General features: G+C 40.6%; 1 protein-coding gene across 1 annotated transcript; it reads right to left on the bottom strand.

Moving 5' to 3' along the window:
- Nucleotides 1-7,654: 7,654 nt before the first annotated feature.
- Nucleotides 7,655-11,145, bottom strand: LOC139219953 (C1q-related factor-like). The gene is made up of 2 exons (XM_070851970.1): nt 10,480-11,145; nt 7,655-7,834 (listed from the first exon to the last, which is right to left on the bottom strand). Exons 1-2 carry the CDS (start codon nt 11,125-11,127, stop codon nt 7,655-7,657), a joined length of 828 nt encoding a protein of 275 aa, XP_070708071.1. The 5' UTR covers nt 11,128-11,145.
- Between the last annotated feature and the right edge of the window lie 7,008 nt (nt 11,146-18,153).

Genomic DNA, 18,153 nt, shown 5'->3' with positions numbered 1-18,153 from the left:
GTACAATATTAGTTACATGCTTTTCCTTCTATGAAAAGTCAAAATGTCTGCTATGAGAAAGGCCAGTTGTGCTAATCGTTCAAGTATTAGCTCTTTCTGCTTTCTGGTTCTTCTGACTGACTAAAGGAAGGAAACCTTTTGATCATTTTAGACAGAAATGTGGGTTGTTAGAAGCACTTTAGTTTAGTCTCCGACCCTGTAATAGATTATTTCCTCATAAACACTCCGAATTAGAAAAGAAGAAGAAACAGATATCCAAATTAAGTTGCTATACTACGTTACACTGAAACCACAATTTCAGCGCAAGAAATTCTGCAGCTATGTGGCCCCCTGATGAAACCTTGTCTGTCCCGCTCAACAAATAACCATGACATGATTTTGCATGATTATTTATGGGTTGGCAATCAGGACCAATTCCTGCAGAGTCACCAGCTGCTGAGACTGGTGGGGCAGACAGATGCCTGGTCGATTTTGAAAATTGGATTCAGCTTTTTTAAACAAGTGGTCTGATTTAGTTAGTGGAAGTGATTGAGCAGGGAGGTGATTTATGAACAAAGCACTGATGGCTGCAGACACCAGCCAGCAGGTCAGGATGATTTGAAGGAAAAAGACACCTAACGATACTTCAACTAAAGTCCGAGCCATGCTAGTGAGGCTGTTCTTAGAGTCACAGCGGTGCTTTGAGCTGAAAGCTAACACTAGCATGGCTGAGGTGTTTGTTTTCATTTCTTCTAAACTCACCAATTTGCACAGATAATTATACTCATACTGTGAAATAACCCACATAGGGGATAGGATAGGATAGGATGGGATAGAAAATGTTGCCTAAAGAGGTTTCATCTCTGGGAAAAATCTAACTGAAAGAGAGATGGGTACAGGAACAACGTAATAACACTAAAATATAAAACACTTGAAATGCTGTGTCTCCTTGAATGCAGAATATCGGGCATCTAAGACTGCTGATCTCTGGGGAGGATTCGTCTTTTGAATCTCTTCAATTTTCCGACTTATTGTTGGTGCACAAATCGACAAAAAGAGCAATAATGAAAACTGAACAGAGCCACCAATTCTCCATAAGTACAACAGGTCACAAATGCAGCTCGACACCAGCGGGTAGAATAAACTGGCCAGAGCGACTGTAACAACTGTAGTGTTCTTGAACTCTGGCATCTGGTGTCATGCTGAGGAAGGGGCTCTTGCAGCGCCTCCGTAGCCCGTTGTCAGGCTGCATCCACGAGACTGTGGTGAGGTGAAGAGACAGGCAACACGCCAGCGGAGCGTCCCCAGCCACATGACTCAACCTGTCCTTATGTGTTAGCCCCGGCTCAGTCAGGGCCATGAGGCAACAAGGACGTTGGTATTGAGTCACTGACACACTGGACAGTCCCCAGATTAAGCATGATGTTGGGGAAGAAAGTGGGGGATGCATGTTGTCATGCTCTCCCAAGGAGCGCTAGGACAAAGGGTAAAGCACCCATGCGTGATTATCGATGGCAGTGCAGGATGATTTTTGAGCATACATTTCCATCCTACATCCTCTACTTTGAGTATTCATACCACACAAGTTATATCTGTTCACAATATTAGATTTGGACCACAGATTAACAGGGGCTCTTTGGAAGTAAACAAACAGAAGTTTGATGTGTATTCTTGAGCTCTAAAAATATCATGAATGCATTTCCTTCCTCATAAAACATTTGCAAAGCAGATTTCTTAAGTATTTCAAGTATTGTTCACATCCATGTTTAACAGCTTGCAGTCTTCCTCTTCCTTTGCTGGCATGTTGCTGCATATCTTGGCATGTTTGTGACTGTAGATCAGTGGGTCAGTGTTTAACCTGTCCCCAGTGTGGCTCAGGAGGCAGAGCGAGGTAAGATCAGCAGTTTGACCGTGTCAAAGAGAGTTGGCGCCTTGCATGACGAAAGTGAATGCGAATGTTAATGCATGAATGTGGTGTAAAAGCACTTTGAGTGATCAGACGACAAAATACCATTTACGATACACTCTAGGTGCACTCTAGGTTCTTCAAGCTTCGTACCCCAAAACTTCATCGCTGTACCCTGAAACTGACAAGTACCCCTGGTGTCATTTAGAGACATATCAACTTTCCTAAAACTACAGTTTTGTTTCTCACTACCTAGTAGCTGCCAGTTTTTTTTTTACAAAAATACTCAGGTTCAGACATTTGCATGTTATGTAACTATCTGGTAAATCATATCAAATCAGCTCCCAAGCTTTGGCAGGAGAACTTACACTTAAAAAACACAACAGGGGGGGGGGGTTATTATGAATGCATATCTCCCCTCTAGCTTTGCCGACCATTCTGCCTTAAAGCTGAGAAAACGGATGAAAATGTAGCAGATACTGATGATAGCATTGTCCTTTTGACAATACAGGCAAGATTTAAGATCAGTCACCTCCTTATAATCAAGCCCTTTATTGTATTCATTGAGATTTTGAGGACATGTAGCATGTGTACTAGGCTTCCATGTTAACAGAGCCAGAACTTACGCAGGCATGGACAAGGAATCTGTTAACCTACCTTGTTCAACGATGTATAAACATACCACTGTTGATCATGTAAGTTGACTCTTGAAAAAGATTGACATTTATTGATAATAGTGAACATATAGGTGTTATAAGTTTGCTGAATTTCAGAATCAAGATTTAAGATGTGTATTGTCACTCCGGTTGTACAAGTACACTCGTGTGAAATTCTTTGGCTGGGAGCTCTGTTACAGAAAAGCTATGTATATACGATGAGGAAATAAAATAACGGTATGGGGCAAATTAATATGAAAATATGAGGAAATAAGGTATAACAGCTGTAAAAGATATAAATGCAATAAAGATATATATATAAGGCCTATAATTAGAAAAAAAACCCCATCTAAAAACAACCATATTCCCTGATATGAAATAAAAACAATAAACTTCTACAATTGTATTGTGGCTTCAAAGACGAACTCAGCTACTGTGCACTTAATACTTACTGTGTATTTTTTAGTGTTCAAGGTGATACATACAGGCTACTGGTGACCTTTTAGATAACAGGTCTGAAGATGATGGCAGAGCAGCCAGAAAGACGCAGTTCAATGTCAGTGGTTATTGACAGCCAGACAGTGCTGAACAGACAATGATTTTGAGGAGACACTGATTTTAGTGGCATGGCTTTAGGGTTGTCAATGTCAGCCTGACAGTCGGCCTGTCGATCCACCACTTTGGTCCAAAGTGAAATATCTCAACAACTACTTGATTGAATCCTAATGACTTTTGGGATGAAAACCACTAGCAGGTCAAACTCTTCATTGTTATCTGGTGAAATATCTCAACATCTACCAGATAGATTGGCAGAAAGGTTTGTACAGACATTCACTACTGGATGGATTACTGTGAAATTATGTACAGACATTAATGTCCCCCTTATCAAAACTCAACCCTGATCCAAGATGGTGAACATGGTGTGCATTATAGTTACCTCATACCAGCGTGTTAGCAAAGCACCGCTCAGACTGCATCACTGACGACTCTGTTCATTTTATTGTGGCGCAAGACAAATATTATAAAATATCTGTATGAAAGTTAACTCACTCAGGGGCTGGTGAGCTTATTAATTTTATTATTATTATAATTTTTAAAGATCTTTATTTCTTGTACACGTGGTTCAACGATTGATAGATAAGATTAGTGTTGTGTAAACAGTTGTTTACACAGAACAGGATCAAATGAGAATGAGTTGGATCAGGGTCACCAGGAGCTTGTTGAACATTTACAGTAAATCTGGATAAAAGAAGAAAAAAAACAGACATTTAAGATGTGAGTGCTGCAAAGTGACTGATACTGAAATCTGGCTCTTGATTTTGTAGTTGGGGTTTCCCTAAACCTTGTCTGACCTAAAAGACTTTACCTAAAAGATAATCTTAACATATCTGAGCACAAGAAAGGTGCAAATAATATAAAATGGTGACTTTAGAACAGCTGAATATTCGTTTGTTTTGGTACTAGCAGCAGTACTGACTGGATGCAGACAGTTTAGAGTATAGAAATCTCTTTCACAGCTTAATAATTAATAAGTTTATTGATGATGTTGGACATGTTAATCAAGTTAGGCCAAGACCAAAGAAGAGTTTAGATAGACAGGATGGCAGGATAATGATACGCAAGACTTCTGTGATTGAACCACATTAAAAATGAATTAGCTTTTTTATTGGTTGCTGTCTTGAATGTCATTCAGTGTTTTTCTTTGCCCATGTAAAGCCCTTTGAATTGCCTTTGTGCTTGAAATGTGCTACATAAATAAAGCTGCTTTCATTGCCTGTTGACACAATTTGTTCCACCAGGTAGAATTTTTTTTTTGTGGGCTTTGAGTGAAGATCTAAGAAAACATCATCTCAGGCGCACACTCACACAAGTGAAACCGCTTGTGCATGTGAGTGTGGGGTTGTGGCTGCACATTTAGAGGGAGAAAGTTTACAGGAGCATAAAGGGCAATTTAGCTTGACAATTAAAGTATCTCTGATTTGGATCTCCCCCGGTGAGTTAAGTGGGGGCGCTCAAGATAACAGCACCAAGGGCTCATTAATGTCACTTCAGACATTTCGGTGGAGATCCTCTCTCCAAGCCTACCATTCTCCTGTCTCAGTGACACTAAAGACACATGCAGGGACACACACGCACGCTGACCCGAACACTGACCCGAACACACGCACACACAACCAGACCCACAAACGTGCACACGCACTCTGCAGTGGCCTGATAAGCCTCACGCCTTACCAATTGGCCCCTGCAAATGTCAAGCTGAAGCTGAAACAGTTTACTGATAGGGAGTGGAAGTGAATGAATCAAAATTTCCCTCAGTTGCGTTTGCATATGCAGGAGATTACCTCAATTAAAACAAGTCTGCAGTAGAGTCCTAATCTTTCAAATCCCTCAATTTATACATGATGAAAAGAGGTACAGTAGAAAATCTCAAAATATCCCCACAGCAAAGTCCAAGAGACGAAGCTTATGTCAACAAAAAGCAGCTTACAGCACGTCTCGCAGGAATATTTATCTTCAAACCCCGAACCTGCTTAAAGTCAGGGAGAAAAAATGTGAGTCAAAGGTTCCAGCGTCACATACAGTCCAGATGCTGTTTCATCACAAATTAAAACACTGGCCACAGAGTGTCCTGTTGGGTAGGTTGTTCGGCTGAAGTCACAGTGAAAACCAAACACCCTTGAGGAGGAGGGGTTTGTGTCACTTGCACAAGCATAATAACTTAAGTAAGGATCACCCACTTTTGCAGGATGAGGCAGAGATGATGCCTGCCAAGAGAATCTATGTTTTACACAGAGGTTTCCACACATGGTTTGTGGCTTAACTTTGCTGCCCGTGTGACTCTGACCTCGATAAATAGCTCACGGGTAGATGGCTAGATAGGGGGTTCCTTTTTGCAGTGCGATGCAACAGTTAGTTTTATTTGCTAATGTGATGGCGCAAATAGAGTACTTAATGTTCGGGGAAAGAAGACATAAACAGAAAGCAAAAACAAACTGCCTAAGATTGAATTGAGGTGCATTTTCATTTCAGTCTATTCACTAACCTCTGGCTCAATCTTCAAGGTCTCTTAAGCGTTTTTATATAAGAACGGTTTTGGTGCGTTTGTGTTTCTCCCTGAAGACGTCAGGAAAAGTACAGATGTTGCAGACTCTCAGGCAATGTTGACTTCCAGTGGTTACAGCAGTGAAAGCTGTTTCTCGCAGTCCGGGGGCGTTTGTCTTTGACATTGTGACATGAAGTCTCTAATTTGACGATGTGCTCATACACCCTGCAAGGAGAAAACAGCCTGTGCTAGTGCTCAGCTGCCCCGTGGCTCGGGTGACCTCTGCTTAGGCACGGACCCTCGGTCTTAATTGTGTCTGGAGGAATTCTGCTGTCTTGAGACAAGCTTAGGTTTAGACCAGAGGGCTTCCTGGCTTTTACTGCATCAGTGCAATGCACTCTCATTGTCATTCATCAGCTGTGTACTATTAAACCAATTAAAAGCTCACAAAAATTCTGAATTTAATTGAGCCACAAGTGGCATTTTGAGAGGTAACATTGGGCTGACATTCAGTTTCATTAGCTTCAGTGGATGAGTAAATGTGCATTTTACCATAGTGTTCATATTTTTTGACACAAGAACTTCTGTTCTTGAGCTCCTAACTTGGTGTTTCAAACTATATGAGAGACAGTTGTGGACCCTACATGGCCCGTGTCAAAGGCGAATTATGTCCAAAGAATTTCACAACATCAAAGTGAGCTCTTAAGAAAACAGAAAAATATATTGGTTTTTACAGTTTAGGCCTGGAAGCTATTTTCTTGTCTCTGACACTTGTGTCGCCGTCACAGCAGATCCTAATTTGCCCTGGATTACTTTCCGACACTGATCTAAGCTTCGTCATGATATGTTCTAGCACCCATCCCCTGACTTTCTCCCGCTACATCTCAGCGTCTCCACACCCATCACATGGAAAAAACACATGTCTCCTTTGTGAAATACAATCATCTCCCGCTTCATTTGGCATTTAAACAGCTGTGATTTCCTCTCCCCTTTCCCTCAGTGATCATCTCTGCGCTGATTGCCTCTTGCTGCGCTGGTGGGGACTAAAAGCTGGTTTCACTGGAAAAATGAGAACTCAGAACAGCTGATCAACAAATAGGTGCGGTGAGTGGCATTAATCACATGATGTGTGAGGAGATGCAAAAAACCCATTTTTAATGAAAAATCATGGACATTGGAAGTCAAATCTTAGCAACAGATGCTCCTTAAGCCCACACCTGGCAATTTAAACTTTGTTTAAAATCACTGTACTTCTCTTTATCATTTGTCAAAACATACAGAACATTTTAACAGGTGTTGCATGCATCAACTAAGTGAATAAATCTTTATAAATGAGCACATTAACCATTACATGATATAATTGCACATCTATCAACAGCTATAATTTTTAATAGACACACAATATGGTGTATGTACACTACTTTGACTGTGTTCAGACATCAAGATTTAATATCAAATTTACAGTTTATACACTAACAATATGCCAAAAATAATGGGCTGATATGGCATGATTTTCCAAATCATCACACTGAAACGCACTACATTTTGTGACACTGTTTGCTTTTCAATACTAATTTTAGCGTCCAATTTTTGATAATTTTGCATTTCTCGGGACAGAATATATCTCCTCAGTCATTTAAACACAACATCTTATCATAAAAAATAATGTTAACAAAAATCTAAACAGCACATTTACAAACACAGCAGTGGCCACAACTGTTGGACCTCCAGACTGGAATTTGACATGACAGCTCAGAAATGATGGCGAGGCGTCACTGTCATAATTGTTACTGCACCTCAGCATGACACATGGCGGTGACTGTCACTGTTACATTGCTCGCGTCCATAGGCCCCCTGTATACAATGGAACGTATGGACGAGGAGGCAGGCAATTACCAATAACCACAGATCCACAGACGTAAACTCTGTATCAGTGCTGACGTTAAACACCTGCAGTAACAATCTGACTGCAGATCTGTGGCTATGGGCAATGTTAACCTTACTGCGAGAGCCAAGTCAAAGTCCTTTGGCTGTGACCTTTCACCTCTGAGCCCACGTCCTGTCCACTCTTCAGTCGGCATAGAGGATGAACCCTGAGAAGGTGCTATATTTGTTGCTGTTGCCCCCGTGAGCCTTGCCCCCATCCAATTTTATGAAAACCTCATCGCCCGCATCTAAATGAAGGATGACACTGTTGCTGGCGTAGTCATAACTCTGGTCCTGGTCTTGGGCAATGGCGCTGGCCCTGACCTGGAATTTGACACACACGCACAGACAAGGACAGAAGAAGAGAAGAAATGTAAATGGTGCAGTGCTGAGGGAGGAGATTTACAGTGAGGAATTGTTATAATGCATCACTGAAATAACAGAAATTGGCAAAATGCATTCACAAAATGCAAATTATCTTAATTGTGTTCATTTTTATTGATAAAGCCTAAACAATCATATTGATATTACATTACTGAAGTCGACAGTGATATTAATACAAGTGCTTAATTTGATGCACACAAACATTACATTAGTTGTTGACTTGAGACACATATGAGATGACCAATAAGATCTTATTTTAAGAAAAGAATATTTAAAATGTGGACTGAATTTGAGACTTTAAGTGCATCCCCTGTGGTGAATATCTTATTTTCCTCTCATGACTCAACTGAAAGGGTCAGGATTGACTCAGTCTGCCTCTGAGGAAGGATGGCAGTGCGTACTATCCCTTTTTGCCTCCGTTCTACTCTTACAGTGCATCTACCTTTCTCTGGGTGGAGTACTGATAATGCAATGTTTTCCCGAATATAAGCATCATCGTGACAACACAGGGTAATTACTGAGGGTGTTAGAAGTCCCTTTGCATGTACAGCTGGCCACTGAGAGACATATCCCCTCTAAGCTTTAGCTAATGTATAATGATTTGGGTTGCCAGGTTGGCTGTTACGCTGCAACTTCACCGGACCAACGATGAAAGCGTAATCCCTGCTTCAACCAGATTGTGGCCAGCTTGTGAGCTAAGTTAGACCCAAAAGGGGAACATTGAGGTGTAATTATTGCCTATGGAGTCTGAGAGGAGAGGTTGAGCCACAAATGACAGCATAATGAGGGCAATGTGGCCTAAACTCCCCTCCCTCCCTGCGTCCACACTCAGCTCTCCCTCAGCAGCATCATGACCGCTTGACACCACTTAGCCTTCTGTGGATGGACCAAATAGATAGGTTACTTACAATCATATTGTTATTGTTAAGCTGCTAATTAATTCCTCTGCACCCTTTCTTTTCTTTATGTGTGAATAAACAACGCACAAGATTGTATCGTTATCTAGGTGATTTAATCTTATAGTTGATTTGCATGAAGTTTGCATGACTGCTTTGCTCTTAATTGGTCCTGGATACTTTAATTTCCAGAAATATTCCACCCCAACTAAAGATGTTATCTGTTAGTGGTTTAATCATGTTTCATTAGAAATCCTGGAGCTCATAGTTGCACCAGACTGTGTTAGACTCTAATAGATACATTTCCGACTGTAGTAAATTAAGGTAAATGTAGCTCTATATGTGAAACTTCATATCTGGTGTTGCACACACCGTCATTGCCTTCTACAGAAAGCAGACAGAGGCAGAGAGGTTAAGAGCCGGAGGAGGCAGCTTGAGGAAGTCTTTACACGGTAATCGTCAGCCAACAGGTGAATCATGATGATTAAAATATCTAGCCACCAGCTCTGTTTCCACAATATGTCTCCAGTGTTCATATTTGTCTTTTGTTAAAGTTAAAAGTAAGCAGGTTTTATGGAATGAAAATCTAATATTCATTTTATAAAAACCTCTCTGTTATCTTTTTACTGCTTATTTTTTAAATTTAACCAGTTTTTTGTGCATTTTTGTGGAAGTGGAGAATTAAATTGTTTGTAGTGAAAAGTGACGAATGTCTGTTTGGACCCTTGGTGTAGTGTAAAAACATCACAATGAGGTGTGGGGAAGGGTGGGGGCACCCTTGTTTTAATTTAGCTTGATATGTCTGTGCACACACCTGGTTGTAACTCTTATTCACAAGAAGCCTACCGTAGCAATGCTTAAGTGGTAGAGGGTATGATAACAAAAACCATGGTCACAGAGTTGAATCTACTGTTCTGTGAAACAGTATCTGTATGAAATTGATCTCTACTGAGGGGCCATTGTTCTGGATTGCATTACAATGTACAGGTGTCTGTGTTATTGTGTCTACTCTCTGCACATTGTGTTGCAGCCTGGCTGAGATGTTAAGAGGAAAAAGCAGAGGCTCAGATTTACACGGAGTTTAATCAGTGCCATCACCTGGGGCTTGAAAGACATTACAAAATTATCCATGAATATAGCAAATATCCCAATTTGATATTGCTACTCCTGGGCCTGACAGGCAGTCTGATAACGCATACTAGCACATCATGGTTCTGTGGAGTTTGTTGTATTTCAAAGGGCACCAGCTTTGAACTAGCCACAACCCCAGGCTATGTTTTGATGTGTGCAGAGTTGAGATAGTGCCGCACTCCTTCCACTCACTTCAACATGTACATCATTGGATGTGTAATATGCACAGATACACAATCTGGCAGTGTGCCACTGTGCATTGTCATTTACTGGACTATAACACAAGACCAAGACCTAAAATCACCATCCACGTGAATGCATGACTACTCAATTTAGACTGCCAGAACCCTGGCTACACTGTTCCCTGAGCATTTTGATGTCAGTTCATCTCAGTGTATGATTTAGAGTTTTTAACAAATAATGTCTGTGAATGAATGATTCTCTACTATGCTCTGCTTCTGGAAATTGTGCTTTCTCCATCTGTTAAAGTAACCAATGAATTACAAAACATCAGGAGGTGTTAAAGGTGTTTGAAAGGTGTTAATAAGTGTTACCCACCAGCCCGTTCTTGATCAGGTCAGCCCACATGCTGGTGCCATCTCCTCCCCTCATCAGCACATTGTAGATGAAAAAGTAGGTGCCGGGAATCTTACAGGTGAACTTGCCCGTTGAGCCCTCAAAGTTACCACCAATATTAGTCACCACATCATCGAATCGTAGAATATCGTAACCTTCTTGAGGGTTTCGTAGTCCGGCGTAAAATGCCACCCGAGGGGTAGTGTTGTAGGTGGTTGTACTGACTGCACCTTTGCCCCCCAGACCTAGAACCCCGGTCCGAACAATGTCCACACCATCTCCTGGTGGCCCCTTAGGTCCTGGAGGGCCTGGCTCTCCAGGTGGTCCTGGGGGTCCAGGCTTCCCTGGACGTCCTGGTTTACCTTGTGGGCCATGAGCACTGTAAGTAGGCAGCGGTGGGCCGATGCTGTGATCACTCAGATCTGCCTCGTTGTCTACCTGTAGGCCTGTGGTCACTGTATCTGTTCCCGTGTTGACACCTGTTCCCGAAGTGCCTGTGCTGGGGAAGGGGTCACAAACCATGCGGCAAGTACCCAGCATCTCAAAGTGGCTCGCGCTGTCATCTACGCCACCTGTGCCAACGGAGCTGACAAGCACAGGGATGAGGACCACCAGAACCAGGACCAGCATGACCCCCACAGCAGCTGCCACCAGGGTCTTCCGCCCGATGCTCAGCCGGGGAAGAGGCTGCGCAGCCACCGTGGAACTCTCCGGGGTGGAAATGGTGACTGTGGTTAGTGCGTCCACCTGGCAAAACGCAGACACAATGAGGCTCCCCGATGGTGGAGATGATGCCCAGGGAGAGCTGTTATGAGTGTGTGAGTGAGTGACAGAGCAGTGTAGGAGTAAGGGAGAGGGAGAGGAGCAAGGGACCGAAGTGATCAAAAAGAGAGAGAGATTGAGAGAATGTGGAGAGAGAGTAAGAAGAGAGGAGGAGGGAGAGAGTAAGACAGCTTGAGAGGGAAAAAAATAAAAGAAGCAAGGGGAGGAGAGAGTGAGCAACATACACTTGCTAACCCTCTGAGTCAGGGCTGAGGTGGGCACTTTCCTACTGACAGATAGGAAAAGCCAGGGAGGACATAAAGAAGGTGTGTGATATATAGAGCATAGAAAATCGTTGTATTCATTCAATTCGTGTTCACTGGATGATTAAGACAGAGATGGAGAAAAAAGATCTGAGGGAAGCTCGTTCAGATGAGAAGGATCTAAATTTTAGGAATGGTCATTTATGTTCTAACACTCCATTCTTGTATCCATATTAAACAGTTAGCATTGATTTTGTGCACAAGCGTAAAATATTTTAATTTCAGTTCCAGAAGAACTTATGTGAGACATTTAATAGTCAGCAGCCAGGTATAGATTTAGATATAGATTTAGATTTAGCCTGACGTAGTTTTATTAGTTTGATATGAGACCATAATTATATCAAGGTCAGAATGTGTGTATCTGCCTACGTGTTGGTGTGTGTGTGTGTGTGTGTGTGTGTGTGTGTAGCGGGAGTTCTTATATACTGGAATGATTCCAGGTATCTGTGGTCAGGCTGTGACCTTCACAAAATCAGCAAAGTTTTAAAGGGGCAGGTCACAATTTTTAAGTAACTCTGTGTTGTATTGCAACATTGGTCTTATGATTCCTATTGACTATGATAGGAATTCACTCAATTAATTAATTGCTGAGACCTGGGCTTGTGGCCAGCAGAGCAGGTGACACAATTAAACACCCAAATCCTACAGTACTTCTGAAATCAGAGGTGATCATTAAAACATTATACAAACCTGGCTTTAAAATGTCACAGGAAGCCATGATAGTGAGCATGGATTCACAAGAGGAGGGACCTGGAACTGGCACACTTCAACAGAAAGAAGCTAGTAGAAATATTTATAATTACACCTGTGGTTTTCCGGCCATGACATGTGAAATGTCGACTCCTATAATAATTTAGCAGCTGTAGCAGTTAGTGTGCAATAAATATGTAAATGCTGTGTAACAAGTATAAAGGTTATTAATACATACAGGGAAAAGATTAGCTCAGGCAAACTTACCTGCAGGCAAACTTTCTCTTCCAGTCGGCTCGGTCAAATTTCATATTCATTTGGTAAATTACAGCAGTCGTGATGACTTTTGCCTGAGCCTACAAGCTACAGCAGTTCAAGCACACAAATGGAGTTGTCTCTACTGGCCCGACATCTATCAAATGCACTTTTAGCACCAACCTGCTACAACTGCTGGAACACTTGTTGCTGCCACTGCTGCCCCTCATTAACAATCTAAGTGAACATGTCATTTTTTAGGAAGATTCAGCGGACATGCTACTGTTTGCTGTAATTCACCACAGGGTTTTCCTCTCCTACAGCTTGTGAGCAGGGAGCAGGGACTTTTCCTCTGATATGTCAGGGATCACTGCTGCCCTCCACCAGCCAAGCAAAGTATTTGTTGCTTAAGCTGGTTGATGATCTCTGTTCTTATGCTGTCATCTACTTACTGTATGTTGATATTTACATTGGTATTGACTGCTGATTTAATTCTTGCAGTGGCTGAGCTTTTTTTTTCCTTCATTTGTCTCATGATCATGCTCATCATTTGCATGGTGTTGAGATATAAAAATATATTATGAGCGTTATATTAGTTTAGCACACATTTCAGGTTGATGTCTTTGGAGATTCAAATAAACACTCATAGGGGTAACACCGTTTTGGCCACAGGGATATAAACTTTGGTGGGTCTTGCACGCAATCCACTCACATAATCAGTGTAACTATTTCTGTAATATTGGCTGCATAGGAAATTCTGCATATATTTGTTACATACAAGATAGATAGACAAATTTAGATTTGCTGCATATTAAACATATACATATATATATATATATATATATATATATATATATATATATATATATATATATATATATATATATCATGTATGCTTATGAATGCTGCTGTATAACATTATATAAGCAAAGATTGTCTGCTCCAAGCCATAGTTTTTAAGTTAATAATTATATCTGCATAGCTGATGAGTATACGTTTGCTGACATACAGAAGTTCAGGAGAACTACCAGGTTTACATGTGTATCAGTCTCATTTGTAACATGGTATGTATTTTGTTTTAGAGCGGCCACGTGGAGGCTGCTGTCTCGATGTAGTCGATAACATAACACCTGGTATTGGGCTCTGTAATAAATGCAGTTACATCTTTTAGACTTGACTGTGCTTGACTTGGTGTATACTTGTGGGAAATGATGATGTCGAAGCCTACGCGCTAATTATAAATTCAGTACATATTCTTATTAACAAAATAAATCCGTTCCACATGAGGTGGCTGAGTAAACTCGTGCCCAAACTCAGTGTGCTGGCAGAGAAGGCTCTGCATGATTCAGGAATCTTTGCCAGCAGTCTGTTCAGTCATTTTTTAAAACTAAGTTGAGGTACTAATCTGATTTACAATATATTAATGTGTCTGAATAATTTCCCTTGATGACTGACTTAAAATTCCTAATGTGCACAAAGGCATTGTTCAAACCTTCACAATATTTGTAAAACATTCTCATCAAGATCCCGCTGTTCCACTGATACTAAATATGTCATGCTGAAATATGAGACAACGTGTTTTAAAGGATGTCCAAGACATCTAGATGTTTCAACTTGATGCAATTTAGAAGTCAAAATCATTTTGGTTTGTTTCCATGAAGGCACGGTGTAACCTCAATGAAGGACTGAACATAATGTTTGTGTTTTTAACCTCTTAAGACCCAAGCTCTCGTTTGATATGCATTTTTTATTACTCCTTGCTATTTGGGCTTATTGGACCCTGATATAAAACCTAAGCATAATCTTTTTACATGGTGTAGTTTTAGAGAAACATTATGTCCACATATGTGGACAATCGGTCTTAATTTCCAGAAAACACAATAAAGTCACCTTTGTGCAAAACTCTTTATTTCCACCCTGAACATAGCAGTTTTTTTTCCTGACTGCTTTTGCATGTATTTATAACACATACAAAACATATTTTGAACATGTTTTGAAAATCACGGTGCAAAAAAAACAATATGAAATATCAACAATTTTGCCCACATACATGTCCATACGGCCCCAGCTAAGCAGAATTAACTGCTATGGTAATATAACCCAAAATGTGATGTCCACGCATGTGTACGCCAGGTCTTTGAAGGTTAAGTTACAATGTACTCACCTGTCTGCTATACAATGTAAACCTTGCACATCACCTCAGAAGATAACCACCAACAACAACCAAGTTATACTGAAGCCAGTTACATGCACATGGCTACAGTATGACTGCAAACCTTGAAGTCATCCAGTGATATTTGATTTTCATGACAGAAGTAAGCAGAGAGCGGTTTTGTGCCCCCCCCCCCGTCCACATTTTTGATGCTGCTGTCACAGGATGCAACAATGGTGCTGAGTCAGACACCTCGAGTGGTGCTTTCTTGCTGAATCTCTCTATCTGATGACAATACACACTAAACCAGAGAGATGTCCACAAAGTCAGTATTCTACATACAATACTCCATAGACAATTTTAGGTTTATCACATGTGAAGTCAAGAGAGACTTTACCTTTGTTACAAACACAAAGGTAATGGTAAAAAATAGTAATAATAGTAAAGATGATAGCACCATAAACAAATTGTAAGTTCAGTTCTAAGACATTTATGAGCACTTATAAGACACTTGTTAACACTTTATAGACTGTTTAAGAATGTTATTAAAAGCCTTATATTAAGTTAATGATAGCACTACAAACACATTTATTGAGTCTTTACTAACTTCCTTATTATATCAATGTTAAACCTTCACTAGTTACTTTACCCACTTAAGATTAATACATACTTTATAATGCATTTATTAGCAGTTAACTATGCACTTATTAACAGTTAAGTATGGCTTTTCTGAGATGCTTTCCAACAGCGAGACGTCTCCTAATCTAAGAATAAATGTGTTTATGATGCTATTAGTAACACTTACAGTATATAGTCTTATTAACGCATAATAACGTTAATAAGAATCTTATCAGGACTTATAGGGCCTTACCACCCATTAACTAACACTTATTACAAGGAGCTTAATATTAAGCTTAACTGAACAAACACACATGTAGGAGTGATGGTGGAGTAACCACACCAAGCCACACTGTGCAAACACCTGCCACCCCCAAGCACAAGTCAAAACAGTGACCAACAAAAGATGCACACTCTTGTGCTTTAAAACCTGTACATTTCTAAACTTGAAATACATTGTATTTGTCTCTGAAACGGTACATATGCTATAAATATATGTCAGCCTTCTTTAAAATATGCTGCTAAAAGACTATTTACAGACTTTGTTGCCCTCGTGTGGTCTTTTAACATACTACAAAAATGTCATCCGCACATAGCAGTTCCATTCTCTCTAACAATCATGAGGGGGACATCATTTCATGGCAATAGATCCATCAGAGACAGAGACACTCACTCAGATCCACAAGTGTCAGTCTCATGGTGTTGCTTGAGAAAAATGTGAAGCGATCACCAGAGACATTAAGATACAGTGTCTGGGGGCCATGAATGCCTTTACAAAATTTTGTCCCAATCCATCTTGTAGATCTCTCACGGGACAAGTGACCTGCTGTCAGGGGATCATAAAAGTCAGTAGGATTCGTCCTCTGGGCACCATGGATATCTGTATCAAATTTCATCGCAATCCATCTGATAGTTGTTGAAATATTTCACTAAAAATATAAGCCTCATAGTGACTGCAGAGAAAGGACCAAAGTGGTAGACTGATAAGCCAACAGACTGACACTGCCATTCCTTGTTAGCAGGATTAAAAACTAAAATACAAGCACAGTAACTAGGCAATTTGATTCTTAGACTAGTTGTGAAATTAGTTACTGAACCAGAACAGCATGTCCAGTGAAATAGGCGGAATACATGCCAGCTCCATGTCCATATTTAACTCAGACGCATGAAATTGCTACTGATCTTCTCATCTCACTCTCACAAAGAAAACAAATACACCATATTTCCCAAAATTTTGAACTATTCCTTTAAAACCTGCTCATGTTTCTTGTCCCATCTGACGTTAATATGTTTTGGAAAAATATCATGATGCACGGATTACTTTCAGTGGCTGCTTGACATACCTGTCTCGGGTATTTAGCACAAGCAATTGGGCCTTCTTGTGGATTGGAGGGATTAAAGGATCTCCTCTGCAGGAAGTCTATGCAGCATCAGGAGCTGGCTACTATATTCGAGTTTCGTTGACTGTGTCATGGCAAAAAATGTGGGAAAGGAGTGCAGTGCAACTCATCAACAACCATAGCAGGCAGGCCAGCTGTATGTTAATAAATTCAAACAGGAACCTTAAATAAAATTGTACATCTCTATGGTCGGATCTGGAATGACGACTTTTGCCCAATCAGCAATGTCCCATCGAGTGTCCTCATCCACTCTGACAGGAAATATATCTGTTGTGACATCACTAGTTAGAGCATTTGAAGTCATGAACATTTCAAGTCAGAGAAATCAGTGTAGCTAATGGCCATTTGTGCCTCTGTGAATCTGTGCTGATTTTCCCATTTTTGCTGTAATTTCTCACAACTTCCTGCAGAATGAAAAATGACCCTCAGCCAAAACTAATTTAGTGCGTCATTATTTCCCTGCATGCAATATTGATGTGCACAGTTTGAAATGATCCCTGTGTTCCCATTTCTCTGACTGCATTTGCTTCTTTTAACCAGAGGATGGCGCCCACTGCTCACTCTTGTAGAGATTAAAAAAGAAAAGGAAAAGAGTATTCAGACACTAACTGGGCCACAAAGCAACAACTGGCTGCAACATTTAAACCTCTTTTCTTTCTGATGTGTTTTGAAGCATCCAATAAACAGGACAGTCTATTTCAGCATGTTTTGTGCACAACAAATTCAAGATTTATGGTGCTGAGTACACGCTCTGTTTTCAGCACAATAGCCCACCTCCATGGAGCAGCAGGAACCTGTCTTATCAGCGCTACGCTAGGGGAGGATGTAGACCACCCATCTTGAGCAGCCCTGCTCACATTCCAGTGTGGACACCATGATGGCCTTGTCAGTAACTGGAGAGCTGAGGAAATGTCAGGCCACTGATGTCTATATTCAGGATGGTCTCTGCTGGATAGTGCATTTATCTGACTTTTTCAAGTTGCTGAGTGAAATATATGTGGTGCAAATGTCCATTATTCTGTTTTTTATCAATGTATGAGTAGGTTATGTACAAAAACGATATATTTTTGAGGTGAAAAATTGCATCTTGTACTGAGGTTTCACCTTTGAAGCCATGCTTACATATAAACATAATATAGAATCGTTTGGTTAACAAAATTAAATGTCTGTGGTGGAGATAATAAGTCAAACATCAAAGTGAAGATAATGTGGGCATCCTGATATCTTTAATGTCATTATCTTTCATTGACATTTGGTATAATAATGAAAGTGTATCAGCCCCTTGTATGTTTACACAAGGGTTCAAACAGAGTAACTTCCTTGATTCTTTCTCTTTGGACTCTTCCTTTTTAGGCAATGGCCCGCTGCCTCGCAGGCCCTCTTGGGATTCTGTGGGAATTCCTTAGCTGGTTTGCTTGGCAGTTGTTTTTCAATCCTCAAATATTGTTATTTCAGG

This window comes from Pempheris klunzingeri, chromosome 20 (genome assembly GCF_042242105.1).
Source record: "Pempheris klunzingeri isolate RE-2024b chromosome 20, fPemKlu1.hap1, whole genome shotgun sequence".
Taxonomy (NCBI): domain Eukaryota; kingdom Metazoa; phylum Chordata; class Actinopteri; order Acropomatiformes; family Pempheridae; genus Pempheris; species Pempheris klunzingeri.
This window is presented reverse-complemented; position numbering and strand designations above follow the sequence as displayed.

Bases quoted from the DNA above. Each gene is read 5' to 3' on its own strand.
- LOC139219953 (XM_070851970.1), bottom strand. From the start codon at position 11,127: ATGCTGGTCCTGGTTCTGGTGGTCCTCATCCCTGTGCTTGTCAGCTCC. The intron at 7,835-10,479 runs GTGGGTAACACT...GTCAAATTCCAG, and splicing joins ACCTGATCAAGAACGGGCTG to GTCAGGGCCAGCGCCATTGC.